The 19,652-nt window shown below is 38.9% G+C and overlaps 1 protein-coding gene across 5 annotated transcripts in view; it reads right to left on the reverse strand.

Moving 5' to 3' along the window:
* Positions 1–19,652, reverse strand: part of LOC138175790 (branched-chain-amino-acid aminotransferase, cytosolic-like) — a 261,129-nt gene that overhangs the window by 87,001 nt on the left and 154,476 nt on the right. For 3 of the 5 annotated variants that reach the window (XM_069106269.1, XM_069106270.1, XM_069106268.1), the window contains one exon: positions 18,462–18,533. The exons of 1 other annotated variant lie outside the window; for it this stretch is intronic. In XM_069106269.1, the coding sequence (XP_068962370.1) occupies positions 18,462–18,533 (72 nt within the window). Of the gene's footprint in view, positions 1–18,461; positions 18,534–19,091; positions 19,372–19,652 lie in introns of those variants that run through there. One more of the 5 variants, XM_069106272.1, reaches the window with a different exon arrangement.

Raw genomic sequence — 19,652 nt, forward strand, 5'->3', positions numbered from 1 at the left:
CCCACAAAATGACATAGAGAAGCTAATCGTCTGCTGAGGACAGCCCGGCAAGCTGGCAGGAAGTGGCCAGCACAGTGCTCTGGGAGCTGACCCCAGCCCTGCACGAACCTGAGGTTTTAGACTCAGGGCAAACCTGACCAGCTGCAGGCTGGAGGAACTTCAGATAACCAACAGCTATGGAGGTTTCCAGAATTATCAACGCATAGAAGCTAAGGACAAAGTGAGAGGTCAGTGCAGTGTGGACTTTGGGATCCAGTAGTTTGGGAGTGTGGTCGGCCTTTGCACCTGGGACAAGAAGTGGCTGAGGTGCAGTGGCTGTGCAGCTGTAGCCACATGGCAGCTTCAGCTCCTGGCCTGCAGATTATAGGGGGGACCAAGCAACCAGTCTGAGGAGTAATCACTTGTAAGGGTTGTGGGATTTAAAGATCTTCCATGCCCCATTGGACTTGCTGATGTAGCAGGAAGGGGTGGGGCAAGAGGAAGCGGAAGCCAAGCTAGAGTTCCTGCAGTGACTGGCAGTGGCAGCAACATCGGCAGCAGCAGCAGCAGAGGCAGCAACAGTGATAGCAGTAGTGCCAAGTGGAGGTGGAGGTGTGAACCCCTTTTTGAGCCAGCCAGAATTGCTAAGGACTCCTGCTGAGGACTGCCAGGGGCCAGAGCTGCTAGGAGCATGCTTCCTGGATGCTGAGTAGTTGCTGTGAGTGGGGAGAGGAAAACCTTTGTCTGAGGTAGCCTGTTCTGTTTTAAAGGCTTGAGAATGTGAGTGGTTTCTACTTTATCTACCTGTGCCAATTTCATAACTACTCTGATGGCTTTGACTTTCTGGTTTGGGGACTCAGTCTTGGTATTTTAATAAATGTTCTAGCTTTATCCCCCATATAGAGAGCCTGGTATATTATGTGATTAATAACCACATCAGCATATTTATAATTGCCATAGGCATTGTGAATATTGCATTGCTGATACATCACTCTTGCTTTAACCTGCTTGGATCTGGATTGCAGTCTAGGGTTGAGGTACTGGGGTGTGTGACCAGCTTGCCAGAGCACATGGAGGCTTCAGGGAGGGCACCCAACTAATACCTTCAGCAGCTGAGAAAACCCCAGCAATTGGGATGAAGCTCTCCTGTCTGGTAGCAAAGTCCAACTGTGGCAAAAAGTTCAAAAGTCAAGTAACTGAATGGCAACATGAGCAAATGAGGGAAGCAAAGCAAGCAGAGCAACCCAACTTTACACTCCTATTTTGGGGACAAAAAGGATCAAATAATTGAACAGAAGGAAGACAGTGAAGTCAGAAGTCCTGCACCAAAAGCTTCCAAGAAAAATACAAGCTGGTTACAGGCCATAGAGGAGCTTAAAAAGGATTCTGAAAACCAAATAAGAGAAGTGATGATAAGATGAAAAATTGGGAAGAGAAATGAGAATGATGCAAGGAAATTATGGTATGAGAGTCAACAACCTGACTTAAAAAAATAATACCTTAAAAAATAAACTAACTCAAATGGCAAAAGAGGCTCAAAAAGGCAATGAGGAGAAGAATGCCTTAAAAGGCCAAATTTGCCAGATGGAAAAAGAATCTCAAAAGCTCACTGAAAAGAATCATTCCTTCAGAATTAGATTTGAGCAAATGGAAGCTAGTGACTTTATGGGAAATCAAGATTCTATTAAACAGATCCAAACAAATGAAAAAATAGAAGGCAATGTGAAAAATCTCATGGGAAAATACACTGACATGGAAAATAGATCCAGGAGAGATAATTCTAAAATTATTGGACTATCCGAAAGCCATAATCAAAAAAAGAACCTAGAAATCATCCTTCAAGAAATTCTCAAGGAAAATTGCCCTGATGTTTTAGAACCAGAGGACAAAATAGAGGTTGAAAGAATCCACCAATCACCTCCTGAAAAAGATCCCAAAAAGAAAACTCCTAGGAATATTATAGCCAGGTTCCAAAATTCCAAGATAAAGGAGAAAATGTTACAAACAGCGAGGAAAAAAACTATTTGAATATTGTAGAAACACAATCAGGATAACACAGGATCTGGAAGCTTCCACACTGAGGGATCAAAGGGCTTGGCATATGATATTCCAGAAGTCAAAGGAGCTAGGATTAAAACCAAGAATCACCTACCCAGAAAAACTGAGTATCATGTTTCAGGGGAAAATATGGTCATTCAGTGGAATAGAGGACTTTCAAGCATTCTTGATGAAAAAACCAGAGTTGAAAAGAAAATCTGACATTCAGATACAAGAAGCAAGAGAAGCATGAGAAGGTAAACAGGAAAAAGAAAACATAAGGAACTTATCAAAGTTGAAGTATTTACATCCCTACATGGAAAAACAATAATTGTAACTGATGAAACTTTTCTCAGTATGAAAATAGTTGAAGGGAATAGAAATAGTATACACACACACACACACATACACATATATGTCTATATAGGAGGGTATATGGGCGCATGAATACATATGTGAATGTGTGCATATATGTGTACAGGTATACATAGATAGAGGGCACAGGACCAATTTAACAGGAAGGGATGATACTTAAATGGTGATATTAAGAGGTGACAGGAATATAATGAGAGGAGATGGGAAGAGACAAAATGGGGTAAACTATATCATATAGAAGAGGCAAGGGAAAATGGTTACAATGGTAGGGAAGAACAGGAAGGCAAAAGGGTCAACCTTATTCTCATTGCATTTGGCTTAGGGAGGGAATGACATACACACTAACTAGGGTATCTCACCCTACAGGAGAGTAAAGGGTAAGGGGATGAGAGGGGAGATGATGGAAGGGAGGGCAGGATTGGGGGGGGAGGGAAGTTGGAAGCACCCACTTTTGAAAAGGGACAGGATTGAAGTAAAGAATGGAACAAGTGGGAGTTGCGATAGGAGGGAGGGAAATATAGTCAGACTTTTACAATATATCCACTATGGAAATGTTTTGCATAGCTACACATGTACAACCTATATCTAATTCCTCATCTTCCCAGTAAGGGTGGGTGACAAGGGAAGAAAGGAATGAATCTGGAATTCAAAGTTTTAAAATCAAATTTAAAAAAAAAAATATATATATATATACACATATATATATATACATACTATTATTAATATTATTTTACATGTAACTGGGAAATAAGACACACAGGCACTGGGGCATAGAGATCCACCGTGCTCTACTGGAAAGTCAGAGGGAATATGGGAGAAGATATGGGAGAGAGCAGACTGGAGGAGGGGATATCCAGTGGGATCACTATTTTGGGGTGGTGGGTAGGGGAAAAACAGGGAGAAAATTTGTAACTCAAAATCTTGCAGAAATGATGTAAACTAGAAGTTAATAAGGCATTTGATTTAAAAAAAAGAAATCATGGCAATCCCTACTGAGGGGCTGAAAGCCATCTGTAACATAAGGACATAAAGACTCTTTACTTTGCATAGCATAAGTAGAAGTAAATAACATTGCTAAACTAATCCTCCATCCCCAAGTAGAAGATGGCTTAAGAGGCAAGACCAGCAGCAGGATGAGGCTTTACAACTAGAGATGCTGACCAAGTAAATAGGAAATGATCTATTAATGTGTAACTCATAAAACTTGAAAACATTTGCACATGCACCAACACTACTACTCTGCATTTACCCTCATGCTTTTAGGTAAAGCTTCGGAGAAACAGCACAGGTCAAGAAAAGAAATCAGACCATTAGAAAAGAATGAAGACAGGAAGCTTGGAAAACCTTGTGGCACTGAGGATCATAGCAGAGTTAAACATCAGTGGAGAAGCCACCCAGAGATGATGAACCCCTGGAAAAAGCAACATTTTGAGAGGGCAATTCACTGAAGAAACATCAAGGTATGGGACAAAAAGCCTACCTGATCTTTGCTGGAGCCCCACTAAGTTTACTGCTGTTAAGTCACAGACTTTCTACAAATTCCTGGAGAGAAACAGTTTCTCAGCTTTCTATGGGTCAGATGTGAATTCTTTCTTTTTCTTTTACTATATATCTAAAATCTCTTCTATGTTTTTGAAGCTTGGTGAGTTGGAAGGCTTATAAAGGGAGCTGCTAAACACTTAGAGAAGTGTCTGTAACTACAGTTCCTAGGTTCCACATGGGTGGGAGTAGCAGACCAGATAAATGATTTTCAAAAAAACATACCTAGAGATGGACTCAAAATGTAAAATAAGAAAGACATTTTGGAACATAATCAACGAAAGGAATTTGTTGACCTGACTGTATTGTTTCAAGGCTTCTGCCCGTCTTGCTTTTTGCAACGTGAGGGTAGGTGGGAAGAAGGAGAAGCTAGATATGAGGTTGCCAAAAAGGAAAAAAGATGGTTTTTGCAACATTTTTTTAATGAACAGAAGAGAACAGAAGGAAAGTCAGTGGGAATCACAGAGAAGCAGGACAGAAAGCTTTGAAAGTTATATACTGGATATATTATAAATTTTAAAATAAAAGGAAGTTGTACATAACAGAAATTTGCAGTTGCATGTACAATCCTCTTTTTCTGTTCCACTATGTATATAGAAATGTTCATTTTATTTGGTGTTTGTTAAGTTTGGAATTTTTTAAGTCAATGAAAAAAAATTTTTAGGACACCTAGGATCTATATCCAAAAGGGATCATAAAAATGGGAAAAGGACCCACAGGTACAAAAATTTATAGCACCTCTTTTTGTGGTGGCAAAGAATTGGATATTGAGGGGATACCCATCAATTGGGGAATGGCTGAACAAGTTGTGGTATATAAGTGTAATGGAATATTATTGTGCTATAAAAAATGATGAGTGGGGAGACCTCAGAAAAACCTGTAAAGATTTATAGGAACTAATGCTGAGTGAAGTGAGCAGAACCAGGAGAACACTGTACACAGTAACAGTCACATTATGCAATGACTAACTTTCACAGACTTGGCTTTCTCAGCAATGAAAGGATCGAAGACGACTTCAAAAGACTCATGATGAAAAATGCCATCCACCTTCAGAGAAAGAACTAGGGAGTCTGAATGCAGATGGAAGAATACTATTTGCTCTCTTTTTTGTTGCAGTTCTGTTTTTTCTTCTTTCTTGAGGTTCTTCTCATTGATCCCAATTCTTCTTTACAATATAACTAATATGAAAATATTTTAATATGAATATATATGTAAAGGCTATATATATATATGTGTGTGTGTGTGTGTGTGTGTGTATACATACATATACATCTAACACAAGGAAATAAAGACTCTTTATTTAGCATAGCCTCAGTGGAAATAAATTACATATTGCTAAACTAATCCTCCCTCCCCACATAGAAGATGACTATCTACATCTATCTATATGTGTGTTTCTATGTATGTATACATACATGCACACATATGTGTATATGTATGTGTGTGTATATATGTATAAATATAAGTAAAATAAACCCATCTCAGGGAAGGGGGAAAAATGTAAAATTCAAAAGCTTTTGGAAGTGAATGTTGAAAATAAAAGTAGATTAATTTTTTTTAAAAGTACACCTAGGCCCATTCTGTCAGGAATGAGGTCCTAGAACAAGGGTTACAATAATTAACCTAATAATACCCAATCTTTTTATTGATAGTTTTTTTTTAATTCTGACCAAGCAGGCACATCTCAATGAATACCCCACCACCACCACCAAAACCAAAGTACACTGCTCCTAAACAGTTAAATTAAAAAACTGTGTGCCAAATTGTGATTCATGAACATGACACAACATTATTATACTAGAAGAAATGACAAATATGTCTTCTGATGCAAGGTACAGGAAATAAAACCGGGACATCAATATTTATAATGACTATGGTAAAGTAAATGAAAAGAATAGTGACACTAAACTTGTATAATCACAACAGCAAGCTGAGCCATAGAAAACAGTCGAGAAGTCGCTCCTTCACTGATAGATATCAGTAACAAGACAGTGTTTTTGTGAGTGTGGCTGCAGGACAACAGGCACTGATGCACTGTTAGTAGAGCTGTGAAAATTATCCCACTATTCTGAACAGTCATTGGAACTACATTCATAAAGTCATTAAACATAACCTTTGACCCAGTGGTATCATTATTATGCACATATCCCAAAGGGCCTTTTATGTGCAAAAAAAAAAAAAAAAAAGCTAAACTGTGAGCAACTTTAAAAAATTTTGATCTCAGAAAATAGATACTGATTCATATACTTCCCTGCCTCTTCATAGGGGCTCAGGGATTCTAGGACAGAATGACAGAGTCTCAATCAAGGTCACAATATTAATTGGTGGTACTTAATTTTATTTGTTACAAGCTCCCTTCAGATCTGGAGATGAAGGAAGAAGGTCTATAGAAATATATGAAAAAGACATCAACAAAATATATTTGTATTTTTAACATATTAAGTAATAGAAATCATCAGCTACGGGGTACAGTGGATAGAGAGCTGGGCCTAGCGTCAGGAAGATCTGAGTTCAAATCCAGCTTCAGACACTTACTAGGTATGTGACCCTGAGAAAGTAACTTTACTCTGTTTGCCTCAGTTTCCTCATCTGCAAAATTAGTTGAAGAAGGAAATGGCAAATCACTCCAGTATCTCTGCCAAGAAAGCCCCAGATGGGGTCATGAAGAGCTGGACACAACTGAAAAATAACTCAACAAAAAAAAACAGTGGAAATCATCTATTTTGTCTTTTTTTAATATTCTCTCTGTCATGACTGAGAGTATCACCTATCCATAAATATGAAAATTTGACTGTCCATTCTCTTCTGATTTTTATACTTAGATTATTTCCACACTTGTATATAGTATAAGATATTAATCTAGGGGTGGCTAGGTGGCACAGCCTTGGAGTCAGGAGGACCTGAGTTCGGATCCAGCCTCAGACACTTAAACACACACACACACACACACACACACACACACACACACACACACACACACACAAAACTAGCCATGTGACCTTGGGCAAGTTACTTAACCCCAAATGCCCTCCAAAAAAGCAAAAAAAAAAAAGATAATAATCTAATCTCTGTTCCTGACAACCTGCAATCTAGTTTTCCCATCAGTTTCTGTATTAAGGCCCCTTTAATAGAGGCCTTTCTGCTATAGTCCAGAGGTATATCTGCTGTCACAATTTTAGTCTTTCCTTCTGTTCCAACAGTGGCTGTTTCAAACTTTCCCTTTTTAAGCCACCAACACTATCACCTCACCCTTCCTCTCTAAACAGAGCACCTCATTCTCATACTTCTGAAAAAATACATACTGCAAAACTCTGCGCCATTTTTCACAAGTTCCCTCTCCTTCCCAATTCAACACTTGCAGGCATCTTAACAACCACACCCTATCCTTCTTTGTTGTGGTGGTGGTTGTTAGTCCTTCATTTCTGAAGAGGTCCAATGACATCACAGGTTTTGACTCGCTTGTGAATCAGATTTAAGTGAGAAAGAGTTACACAAAGCCATCAGCCTCACTCTCTCTTCCAGAGTCATTAAGTCCAAGGGCAAGAAAAAAGTCAAGACAATGCAGTCAAAAGATGCAGTGGGTGATGACCTTGTGTCCTCCATGTCTCACCAAGCTCTAATCACATCACAGCACCTGCTTCAGTTGCCTTCATGGGCACTGGAACAAAATACTCTCATCTGCCCATTCACTGGGGGACGTCATTCCCGTCTCCTTTGCTCCATTTTCAGAGGATGCGGCCCTTATCTTCACCTTCTATTTGTGTCATCCCTTCCCCTATCTCTTGATCATCTCTCACCCCTGATGGCTGACCCCTCCTTACCCAAAGGCTCTTTCTCTGCTGCCCAGATCTCCCTCAACCTTTAAAGAAAAAAAAAGCTATCACTTGATGATACTATCATAATCCTTAAGTTTTGGGTTTTTTTTTTTTTTACCTTTCTGCCTTTTCACATGCAAATTGATATAAAAAGCTGTGGATACTGGTCTCCATTTTTTCACCTCCCATTCATTTGTCCTGAAAGTGTCATTGAAACAGCTCTCTCCAATGACCTTTCTTTTTCTATATTTAAAGTCTTTTCTTGCTCCACATCATTCTTGGTCTCTCCCAAGCATATGATGGTGTTGATCAGCCCCACTTCTAAATATTCCCTCCTCAAACATACACACTCAATTGGGTATCTTACCCTATAGGAAAGAAGGGGGGAAGGAGATTACAGGGGGGGTGATAGAAGATAGGGAAGATTGGGAGAGACAGTAGTTAGAAGCAAAAACTTTTGAAAAGGGACAGGGTCAAAGGAGAAAACAGAATAAATGGGGGGTAGGATAGGATGGAGGGAAATATAGTTCATCTTTCACAATATAACTACTATGGAAACATTTTGCGGAACTACACCTGTACAACCTATATTGAATTGCTTGTCTTCCCAGTGGGGGTGGGTGAGGAGGCAAGAAGGGTAAAGCCAGAAATCAAACTTTTAAAAGCAAATGTTAAAAAAAACTTGTTTTCTGCATGCAACTGATAAATAAGATATACAGGCACTGGGGTACAGAAATCCATCTTGCCCTACCAGAAAATTAGGGGGTAATGGGGGAGGATATAAAAGAGAGCAGATTGGGGGAAGGGGTATTCAGTAGGCTCACTATCTTGGGGTAAGGGTAAGGGAAAGACAGGGAGAAAATTTGTAACTCAAAATCTTGTGGAAATGAATGTTGAAAACTAAAATAAATAAATTGGAGAATGTGCAATATATTCCCTCCTCCCTAGGCTCCTGTGTGACATATTTATCATGGTTCTCTCCCTACTTGTCAAACCATTCCTTCCTCCTGCAAATTCACCATCCAAGTGCTGCCTCCACACACGAGTATGTCAGAGTTCCAGCAATTCCACTTCCTCAATATCTCTTATATCTTTTTTCAACTCACAGAAGTACTCTAGTCCCAGGCCTCATCACCATTCCCTAGACTTGTTTTAATAACCTCCTAAACAGTCTCTTTCCATTCATCTCTCCCTCTTCAATCTGTCTTCCACAGAGCTGCCAAACTGATATTCCTCCCCACTACCCCAAGGCCAACATAGTCTAAAAGCCCTCCACAGTCTTGCTCCAGACTATCCATGGAGCCTGAATATACTTTCCAAGTCCTCATGCACACACTCTTCACTCTTGCTTACTTGTGGTTCCCCACAAAGGACATTCTATCTCCTATCTCCTTATTTTTTTGTTTGTCTGTTTTTTACAGACTGAGCCTTGAGCTTAAAATGTTCTCCCTTCTCACCTCTACCTCTTAGAACTCTATCCTATATCCTCTATGTACTTATCTGGGAGCATGCTGTTTCCTCCCTGGAAAGCAGAGAGATGCCTTTTAAATTTGTAATCACAGTGTCTAGCATATAATAGGCAAAAATGCTTGTTAATTGATTGTACTGGGGCCTCTTTTTTGCTTACTCATTTCTTCCCTATGAGGATTCTTTACTGCTTTGGAGAGGGATGGGGTGGAGGGGGGGATCCTTTATTTTCTTTGACATAGCTGTTGCTATTCTGAGATGAAGAAGGCAGGCTAGACTTGTTAATGACTCATGCAGTCATCTTACTGGAACTCTTGGGTGTCACACTTTTCTTGCAACACTGACTGCCCAGAACTTGAACAAAGGAGGACAACCAGGATTATAACATAAGGTGGCTTTCAATCTCCTAGAAGGGAATAAGGATATTCAAACCTAAATTTAGGAGGAATATGTATAAGCTGTCCTCAAGTATTTAAATGAGAGAAAAATTAGACTTTTGCTACTTGGTCCAAAGTATAACATTAGAAACACCAGAAAGTTCCAGAAAGTCAAAGCTGGACTTAGAAATTTAGGAAAACCTTCTAATAATTAGACCTATCTAAAAGTGGCATAGGATATTTTGCAGAGTAGTGGGTTCCTAAGTACTGCAGACCTTTGGGCAAAAGGATGGGTGACGATTTTATAAATAGAATTTATTAGGGATTTTACAAATAGAATTTGTGCTTCAGATCAGATAGTTGGATTTTACAGTCCTCTTTGTAGCTCTAAGATGAGTAAAAAAAAAAATTAATGGGTATGATGAGTCTCAGGCTCTGGGAACCCCCTTTAGCTCTCCTTGAATCTTCTCACTTGAGGCATTTGCCTGAGGACATAAGCCTTTCATTATAGCTCAGCCCAAATCACTGTTACCAGCCTAACCCTCCAATTATCCAGCTACTCTCCTATCCTTGATCCTACCAAAATATCTATACCCAAAGGTGTTACCCTGAAACTAGCCTAGCCTTCCATTGTCTGTCATCGCCAGCTATTTTCCACCCTCAATCTCATTACTGGAATCTGACCTTATTTGACTCCTCCTGAAGACCCTCCCCAAAATTCTACTCTAGACCACCCCTAGAGCCCTCCCACAACCTTTCTGTATATAAGACCCCATCTTGCCTCCATGAATGAGTATTATCTAGCAAATACTCACTCTGTGTCAGATTATTCTGGCCAGCTTGTCCAATACAAACAAGCCTCAGATACCTAGGCTCCTTAAGAGTCTCTACCCATTATGGCGAACCTTTAATAAACTTTGCTTTTCTTTGTCTGAGAGAAGACTAGTTGAATTCATTGGGCAGGACCCAATATGTTGGTATTTTGGGGTCTCGTACAACCCCTAAGCTTCAACAGGTAGATGAAGAGGATGAAGAAAGGAAGCAAAGAGATTTCTAGGCACAGGGAACAATATGTTTGCTTAAAAATTAGTTAAGATGCAAGGATATTCCACTATGTTCATAAACCAAAAATAATGACATCATCTGACCTGTACAACAGGGTGAGCAGGACAAGTAGAAAATACAGAAGGAAATTCCTCTTTAGGACTACAGAAGCTGGAAGGCCTCTCCTTCCCACCAAAAAACAGATAAGGGAAGGGAGAATAATAATCTGGTAAGTAACAGATGCCCTTGTCTATCTCAAAGCATAGTGCCTTTGTGCTGCCCTCTCGTTACCCAGAGGCCCCACAATATTATAATCTAGCAAGGCAAGATGGCCCTATCTTTAATTTATTTCTCCCTCTATTTCCCCTCACCCCTTCAACAACGTAAAACAACCATATCCTAAGTACATCTCAGTATTTATTATTTTGTTCAGCTCGTTTCCCCCAAATTCAAGATAATTTCTCATCGATTAAGTTTCTGACCCTAAAAGGAAGATGTGTCTTGGCTAGATGTGTTTTGGGACATAGACTGCCCTTCTTACTCCCACCTCCCAAAGTTGGCCTTACAGAGATGCACATTCAATGAGTCAACGGTGTGACATGGCAGCCACTAATGGAATCTTAGGCTTCATCATTAGAGGCATAATGTCCTGAACCAAGGAGACAATCATTCCACTGTACTCAGTACTGGGCAGACAGTATTGGAAACACTGTGTTCTGTTATAGGCACCACATTTTAATGTCATGACACTGACCAGCTGAAGCAAATCCAGAGAGCAACCCAGAAGGTAAGGACACTAGAGACTATATAGCATGTGTGAATTTGCTAAAGGAAGTGGATGTTTGGACAAGACAAGCCTTAGGTGAGACCAGATAGCTATCTGCAAGTATCTGACAGGTTATCCAGTAGGAGAAGTATTTCAATTATTCTGCTACTTGGTCCCAGAAGGCGGAACTAGCAACAATGGTTAAATGTCACAGAAAGGTAGATTTCAGCTCAATTCTGAGAAGAAAAACCTTCCTAACAAGAAAAGCTGTCCTAAAGTGATAAGGGCTATCAAAGTGACCATACCTGAAATTCTGTCTATTCATCTCCATCTCCTAGTTTCCCTGGCTTCCTTTCCCAATTCTTTTCATCCTGGCTAGTGCCTTCTCTCTGCTGATCATTTATTCTGTATACATCTTGTTCGAACATAGGTATTTACACATTGCATTAGACGGCAATATCTTTGAGAGCAGCAACTGCTTTTTGCTTCTCTCTGCATCCCAGCACTTGGCACAGTTCCTAACATATAGTGGGCACTTAATAAATGTGTATTGACTGACTTTTCATCACTGAACATCTTCAATTGGAGGTATATGATCACTTTTCGGGGAAGTTTTGGAGGAAATTCCTATTCTTGTAGTTTGTACTGGCTAACATCGGGGGTTCCTTTCAACCTCTAAGATTCTGTGATTCTGAGCAATATGCTTTAAAAAAAAAGACCCTAAATTACCCCGCCTCCCATTGAATCCCCAGATTTCTATAAAATATATATGGTTTGGTCCCTCTATCTGAAGATACTTTACATAATATGTATGCATTCAACAAACTACCTTCAATACACAGGCATTCAAGATAAATGTACTCACCACCCTTGAATATAAAGAGGAGGGAAACTAAATTGCTCTGGTCAAAATTTCTATGTGAAATTTATCTTTGGAAACATGCTAATACTCCTTTTTTTCTGTGCCCCCCCCCCATTTTCTATCACTTCTCACTATCCTCTCTACAAAATCTCGCTTCCTTATACTCCCCCACCCCCAGAACCCAACAGTCACATGCTATTCTCTCATTCTATGCAGCCCCACCACTGTAGCACCCTTCAAAAGCGAATTTAACTGATACTTCCAAATAGCCTTAGGGCAGCCATGAACATCCCTTTCGCCTCCCACCCCCATCAAAATGCCTATTCCCTGAATTTATATTGTCAGACGGATTTCCGAACACCTGGCACTATGTTCGAATTTAAGATACAAAAGAAGTTATTAGTTGGAAGAGACCCTTTTATCAGGTGTCTGCTTAACAAAACAAAAGAATCTCTTCTTGGTGGGTTTGGGAGGGGGGACTCAGAGCAGTTTCCCACTTCATATAATTTCCCACTTGTTTTTCTGTCTGAAAAAAAGGGGATAGGAACAATTGCTTCATTGCAGAGCTTTGATTCTGACTCAATCTTATAGCTTCCAGGTTTCCAGAGCTGAAGGAGTTAAGGGAATTGACCTCTTGGGGAAGTTTGCTCTTCTATGGCACAGCAGACAAGTATTCTAATCAGTCCTATTATCCTCTTCCCTCCCCAAAGCTGAACCCAGAAAGACTTGGTTGGGCTGTGCAAAAATGATTCTAATTGCATGCATTTACTTGTACTGCTTATCATCTAGGCATAGTTACCAGGCAGCTCAGTAAAGGTTATACATATCATTAAATATGTCAGATTAACTTTCTCCTGCAGTTTGTAAAGTAGGGATAAGAATAGTGCCTATCTACCCCACAGATCTGCAGTGAAGAAATTGCTTTTGGAAACCTAACATCATTCTACAAGTGTAAGTTGTTTTTATTACGATAGTATGAATCTTGGTCCAGTCTTGACTCCCATAGCTTGAGGGACAGCTTAAACCATTAATTAATAAAGGGGAACCTGGAATACTGCATAATAATGGGCTTTTGCTTTTTTATAGAATTCACTAACATTGACACAGCACTTTTAAGTTTTACAAAGTGCTTTAGAAATACCTTTTTAATCTAATCTCACTGCAATCCTGGAAGGTAAGGTGATGCTAATATTAGTCTCATTTTTGTAGATGAAGAAACAGGCAAGAAGAGATTCAGTAATTTATCCAGAGTCACAAAGCTTGTGGGTGAGGTTGGTTTTGGACTTGGGTGTCTGGCTACTTCACGCAATCAAATCATAGGATCACAGAATTGTGGAAGAGAAAGAGTCTTAGAAATCATCTATTCCAATCTCTCTATGTTTCAAATGAGGAAACTGAGAGTGGGGAAAGGTTAAATACCTTGTATAAAGGCCAGAGGCCAGTTAACAGCAGCACTAAGAAACTAAGCCTAACCCAAAATTCAGAGCCCTTTCCATTACACCCTATGGGCCCATGGTAAGTTTCTCAAACTTTAATCTAGGTCAGACGTCAAAAAATTATCAAATCACATTTGAAATCTATTAGAAAAATATGCTATAGAAAAAAATCACTTGGTACTTCCTTTTGGAAACAAATAATTAAAATAATCTATTTGTAAATTAGAAAACTGATCTGTTCTGTAAATCTCTATTTTCTTGGACATTTCAACAAACACTTATTAAGAAACTGCTGTATACAAAACATAATTTAGGTCCCACGGATATAAAGGTTAAAAAAAGCAGAGTCGTTCCCATTTAGTTTACATTCCAGAGGGGGAACAGACACAAAAACTGATAACAGTACAAAAGAAATGCATTAGATACTTGCAAAGGAAAGTATCATGTGACATCCAAAGAAGGAAATCCTTAGAGCAAGGAGGAAGCTATCTTAGGGAGGTGGTATTTTTTTTCAGTTAGACTTTAAATACCTCCTAAGGAGAGGGAGATCTGGATATGATTTTAGAATCTAGTCCAAAATTGCAGTTCCCTTTATCAGCAGTCTCCTTCAGTCCTAAAGACAATACTACAGAATTATATTGGAGCTCAAAGAAGACACTGTTTAGGAACAAAATAAAACTAAATAAATAGCTTACATTCTTTAGTTAAATTCAAAAGTAAACCAAAAACATTCATTGAAGGACAGTAAAATCACTTTTAAACTCTTGGGAAAAGATATAATGCATAATAAGTTTTCAGTAAGCGATCATTTACCTCTTTCAAAAAATCTACATGTCACTTTTAGTCTGGCATAATGAAAAGGAAAGAAGGAAACAAGCATTTATTAAGTCCTTACTATGTGCCTAGGATAGTACAAAGCACTTTACAAACATTATCTCATTTGATCATCACAACCACACCCTGGAAATTAGGTGCTATTATTATAACCATTTTACAGTCAAGGAAATTGAGGCAAACAGAGGTTAAGTGACTTGCCCAGGGTCACACAGCTAGTCAGAGTCTAAGGCCAAGTTTGAACTCAGGTCTTCCTGACTCCAGACCCAGAGAACCAAGTTTGAAGTTGAGTACCTGGGCTTTGCTATTTACTAACCATATTGCCTTTTAAGCAACTCTCTGGGTTTCATTTTCTTCACCTATAGAATGAGGCAAATGAATTAGATGAATTTCCAGTTCCTTTCCAGTTCTAAATCTGGAAATCTTTTTTTAATGTTCTTAAAAGTCATGTTCTTTCTTCCTACACTTTAACAAGGTATATAGGAGAAAGAACAGTGGGTTTGGAATCCAAAGTTGCAATCCTGAAGGTCACTTATTGGTTATTTAATTTCAAGCAAGTCAATTTAACTTCTCTGCCTCCTTTTTACTGTCTGCAAAAATCATGGGTTGGACTAGATTGTCTCTGAAATTCACTTTTTCTAGCTCAAACATCCTCAGATTTCCTTCCCTATGGGGCAGCTAGGTGGCGCAGTGAATAGAGCACCAACCCTAGAGGCAGGAAGACCTGAGTTCAAATCTCAGCCTCAGACACTTAACACTTACTAGTCAAGTCACTTAACCCCAATTGCCCTCCAAAAAGCAAAAAAAAAAAGAAAAGATTTCCTTCCCTAGCTCAAAGTAGTTGTAATAAGACACTTTCTCCTGTATAATTAATCTATCTCTTTCAGATGCTTCAAGTGCTTTGCTCAGATTACAGTCTACATGTTTGTTGCCATATGCTTCTGGAAAAATTTGGAATGTCGAAATGAGTGGACTGTGAAATCACAGGGAAAATATTGGCAGAGCAGGCTATATAAGAAATAAAATTTTTACTATTTCATCATGAATGGTTGGGTAATCAGATGCTATGAAAAGAAAAGTGCTGGGGAAAACACATGGCAGGAAAAGAACTCTTGGTTGAAAACACTGGTGTGTATATGTGTATACATACACATATACACACATACACATATATGTATACATTTCTATGTATATATGTCTGTATAGAGGAACAGACACAGACAGAGACAGAGTAAGTCACCGAGGCCACAAAGTATAGTGGGGTGCTGAAAAGAATACCTGAACAGAAATCTGTAGAAGACCTACATTCATACTCAAATCTGCCATTAATTCTGTCTACCCAGTATTTCACTTTATTCTCTGAATACTAGTTTCTTTTTTTTTCTTCAAAATTAGGCCTCTAAGAGTTCCTCAAATGGTTATTTAGTTCCTCTATGCTTCTCTTTAGTTCTTTGCATTGTTGTATGTCACGAATTTGAATTCCACAGAAGAATATTTTCCATCCCCAGAGTGTCACGGGTCTAAGATTTGGTATGTTTAATACCAGCAGACATTTCTTGAGCACCCCTTCAAAAAAATAACATCATAATTAGCATTATTTTTATTATAACATTATAGTAAGCAATATGGGGTTACAGAGGCTTGCATATTTCAGTTATTTGCTGCAACCAGTGGAGAGAACAAGAATCACTTGTATCATTAAAATTCACAGTTAATTACAAATACTAATTGGTAATATTAGATTCTCATACACAACCATTTTATTTTTCTTTATTAAATAAAGTTGCTTAAGAAAAAAGCAAAATGGAATGAAGTGAATTCTACCTTTGTTCCTACCCTGTCCTTCCTGTGCTAGAGGTATCCTTGGATAGAAAACTAACATTAAGAGGAATACCAAATTTTTTTTATTTATTAATTTTTTTTTTTTGCTTTTTGGAGGGGAGAAGGCAGGGCAATTGGGGTTAAGTGACTAGCCCAAGGTCGCAGAGCTAGTAAGTGTTAAGTGTCTGAGGTCAGATTTGAACTCAGGCCCTCCTGAGTCCAGGGCCAGCACTCTATTCACTGTACCACCTAGCCACCCCAGGATACCAAATTTTAAAAAGGACCTCGTGTGTTTTTCATTGTTCAGTCGTTTTTCAGCCATATCTGACCCTTGATGATCCCACTTGGGGTTTTCTTGGCAAAGATGCTAGAGTGGTTTGCCATTTCCTTCTCCAGTTCACTTTACAAATGAGGAAACTGAGGCAAACAGGGTTAAGTGACTTGTCCAGAGTCACACAGCTAGTAAGTGGTTCAGCCAGATTTTGAACTCAGGAAGAAGAGTCTTTTTGACTTTAGGTGTATCCCTCATATAATAGACAATAAAATACCACTACATTATTTTAGGATATTTTATATATCTCAATCAAATTTAAAATACATTTCCTCATTTTATCTTCACAAAAAAAATCCGATTAGGTAGATAAGGTCTTTAAAAATAAAGGAGCAAGTAGGTCTATATCCCAAAGACACCCAAAAAACCCTGAAAAAGACCTTTTTGTACAAAAATATTTATAGCAGTTCTCTTTGTGGTGGCTAAGAAATGGAAATCAAAATAATGCCCATCAACTAAAGAATGGCTAAACAAACTGTGGTATATGACTGTAAGAGAATATCACTGGGTTATAGGAAATAATAAGGGGGCACCTAGGTGGTGCAGTGAATAAAGCACTGGCCCTGGAGTCGGGAGGACCTGAGTTCAAATCCGGCATCAGACACTTAACACTGAACTAGCCGTGTGACTTTGGGCAAGTCACTTAACCCCAATTGCCCTGCCTTCCCCCTCCAAAAAGCAATAAAATAAGATAAAATGATAAGCAGGATGATTTCAGAAAAACCTGAAAAGACTTAAATGAACTGATGCACAGTGAAGTGAACAAAACCAGAACATTGTACACAGTAATAGCAAATTGTGCAATGAAGAATTGTGAATGACTTAGCTGTTCTCAACAATACAATGATCCAAGACAATCCCAAAGGACTAATGATAAAGCATAATAACCACCTCCAGAGAAGGAACTGATATTGATTAAATACAGACTGAAACATGCTATTTTTCACTTTCTCTCATTTTTTCTTTTATTGGAGTCTTCTTGTACAAAATGACTAATATGGAAATGTTTTACATAATTGCACATATATAACCTATGATTGCTTACAGTCTCAGGGGTAGGGGAAAGGAAGGAGGATGGAAAGGATAGAATTTAGAACTCAAAAATTTGAAAAAAGGGTGGCAAGGAAAAAAATTATAATGGTTTTGCTTTTAAAATATTATTTCAAATTTAAAACTAAGACTTATAATAGTGGCAACTAAGTGGTGCAGTGGATAGAGTGCCAGGCCTGGAGTCAGGAAGACATGCTTCTGAGTTCAGATCTGAGTTCAGATCAGGCCTCAGACACCTAGCTGTGTGATCCTGGGCAAGTCACTTAAGCCTGCTTGCTTCAGTTTCCTCATCTGTCAAATGAGCTAGAGAAGGAAATGGCAAACCACTCCAGTATCTTTGCCAAGAAAAGCCAAATGGGGTCATGAAGAAGAGTCAAACATGAGTAAACAACAATAATCATATATTTGACTTGGATTAAGTAGCAAGGGTTAATTTAATCAGATTCATTATGTAACCAGGTAAAATCCTTTTTAAAATTTATTTAGTTAATTTGCAAAGAAAAATGTTTATTTAAATAAGAAACGAAACATAACTTGAAGCATTTTGAATAGGTTACCCCAAAATGACTCCCTACAAAACTTTAATTTTGAGACCTATAATGGATTTAGTGTTTTTATATGTTGGCAACTCCAAACTACTGCTTGACTACACAGAGAAAATGTGCCCACATCTCAAGAAATGGGCATACTGTAATATTTCAGATTTCTAGCCTTTGGAAGCATCTTACCTTAAAAGTTTCTACCATTTGCTTTAGTTCTCCTGTCCCACTACATCCTTTAGAACATTCATAATTACAGTCCTAAAAGAAGAAATCAGAATCCAATTAGCTAAAGCCAAAGCAAAAATTTCACAGAAGGTCCAGTCCCCAGCACAATCAAAGCATGGAGAATCCATAAAAATTAGAAAACACTATTTAGTAGAAATATAAAGCAAAATTAAACCTCCAACACTCATTCTATCTTCTCATTTCCACCTAGTATTGTGATGCTTCCACTGACTCTCTATATCCTGCCAACTCAACCACCAGGGCTGCCACCACTCCAGAACAGTCCATATTTATTTAGTTTTTCTTCTGGCTTCTGTGGGACTGTTACATTTTAAGTTTTGCTCTGCTGAAGCCAGGTTTGTGTTTGGTTTTCTCATATCAGAATAAATGGTTTCAATTAGGATCTTAAACAATTTCACCAGCATCCTCTTGGGAAAGACTCGGTCTTTTAAACACTGGAACACAATAGAGAGAGTGGAAAAGGATGTGGTGGCTTTTTGATTTGCTTCTGTTTTCTCCAGGCCAGTAGTTCTGAATGCAGTCTCATGGAAACCAAATCAATAATAAAGACATACACAATCCCAGACCTACCTTTGAAAGTGGACACAATGAAAGAGAGGCGTTTTTTTTTTTTTTAGGAGGCGTTTTTGGAAACAGGACTCCAAAGCAAATAAAATTGGTTATTACTCTTCAGGGGTGGGGTTAGGAGATCTTCAAAGGAATCAGGGGATCTAGAGATTCCTAAATCAATGACTGACAGGCAACAGTGGAAGGGAAGGAGGGAAAGGGGGGAGGAAGTGGGAGAAAGGGAACCTACAGAAGCAATAGGCAATGCCCTGAATTCTAAATCTACTGACAGGTGTGGGAAAATTTTACCGCGCCAGAGGCTCGGGAACCACCGGGGTGGGGATTTCTGGCTGCCACCTCGGAGATTCATCACGTTTCCATCCCACTCCACCCCCACAAAAAGCTGCTTTCAGCAGAGCTTAACTGGGAGCCAGTCACACACCAGAGTTAACCTTGTGGACAAGCAAGGATGTCACAGAATTACAGGGTTTTGTTGCTTACTGCTATAGGCGTAGGGAGGTGAGGGCGATTTGAAAAGGTTTTTTTTTTTTTTTTTAAGGGGTAAGAGGAAAGAGACAAAGGGCG

This window comes from Petaurus breviceps, unplaced genomic scaffold (assembly GCF_028583685.1).
Source record: "Petaurus breviceps papuanus isolate PSGF00001 unplaced genomic scaffold, PetGlider_PUasm1.0 79, whole genome shotgun sequence".
NCBI classification, from domain to species: domain Eukaryota; kingdom Metazoa; phylum Chordata; class Mammalia; order Diprotodontia; family Petauridae; genus Petaurus; species Petaurus breviceps.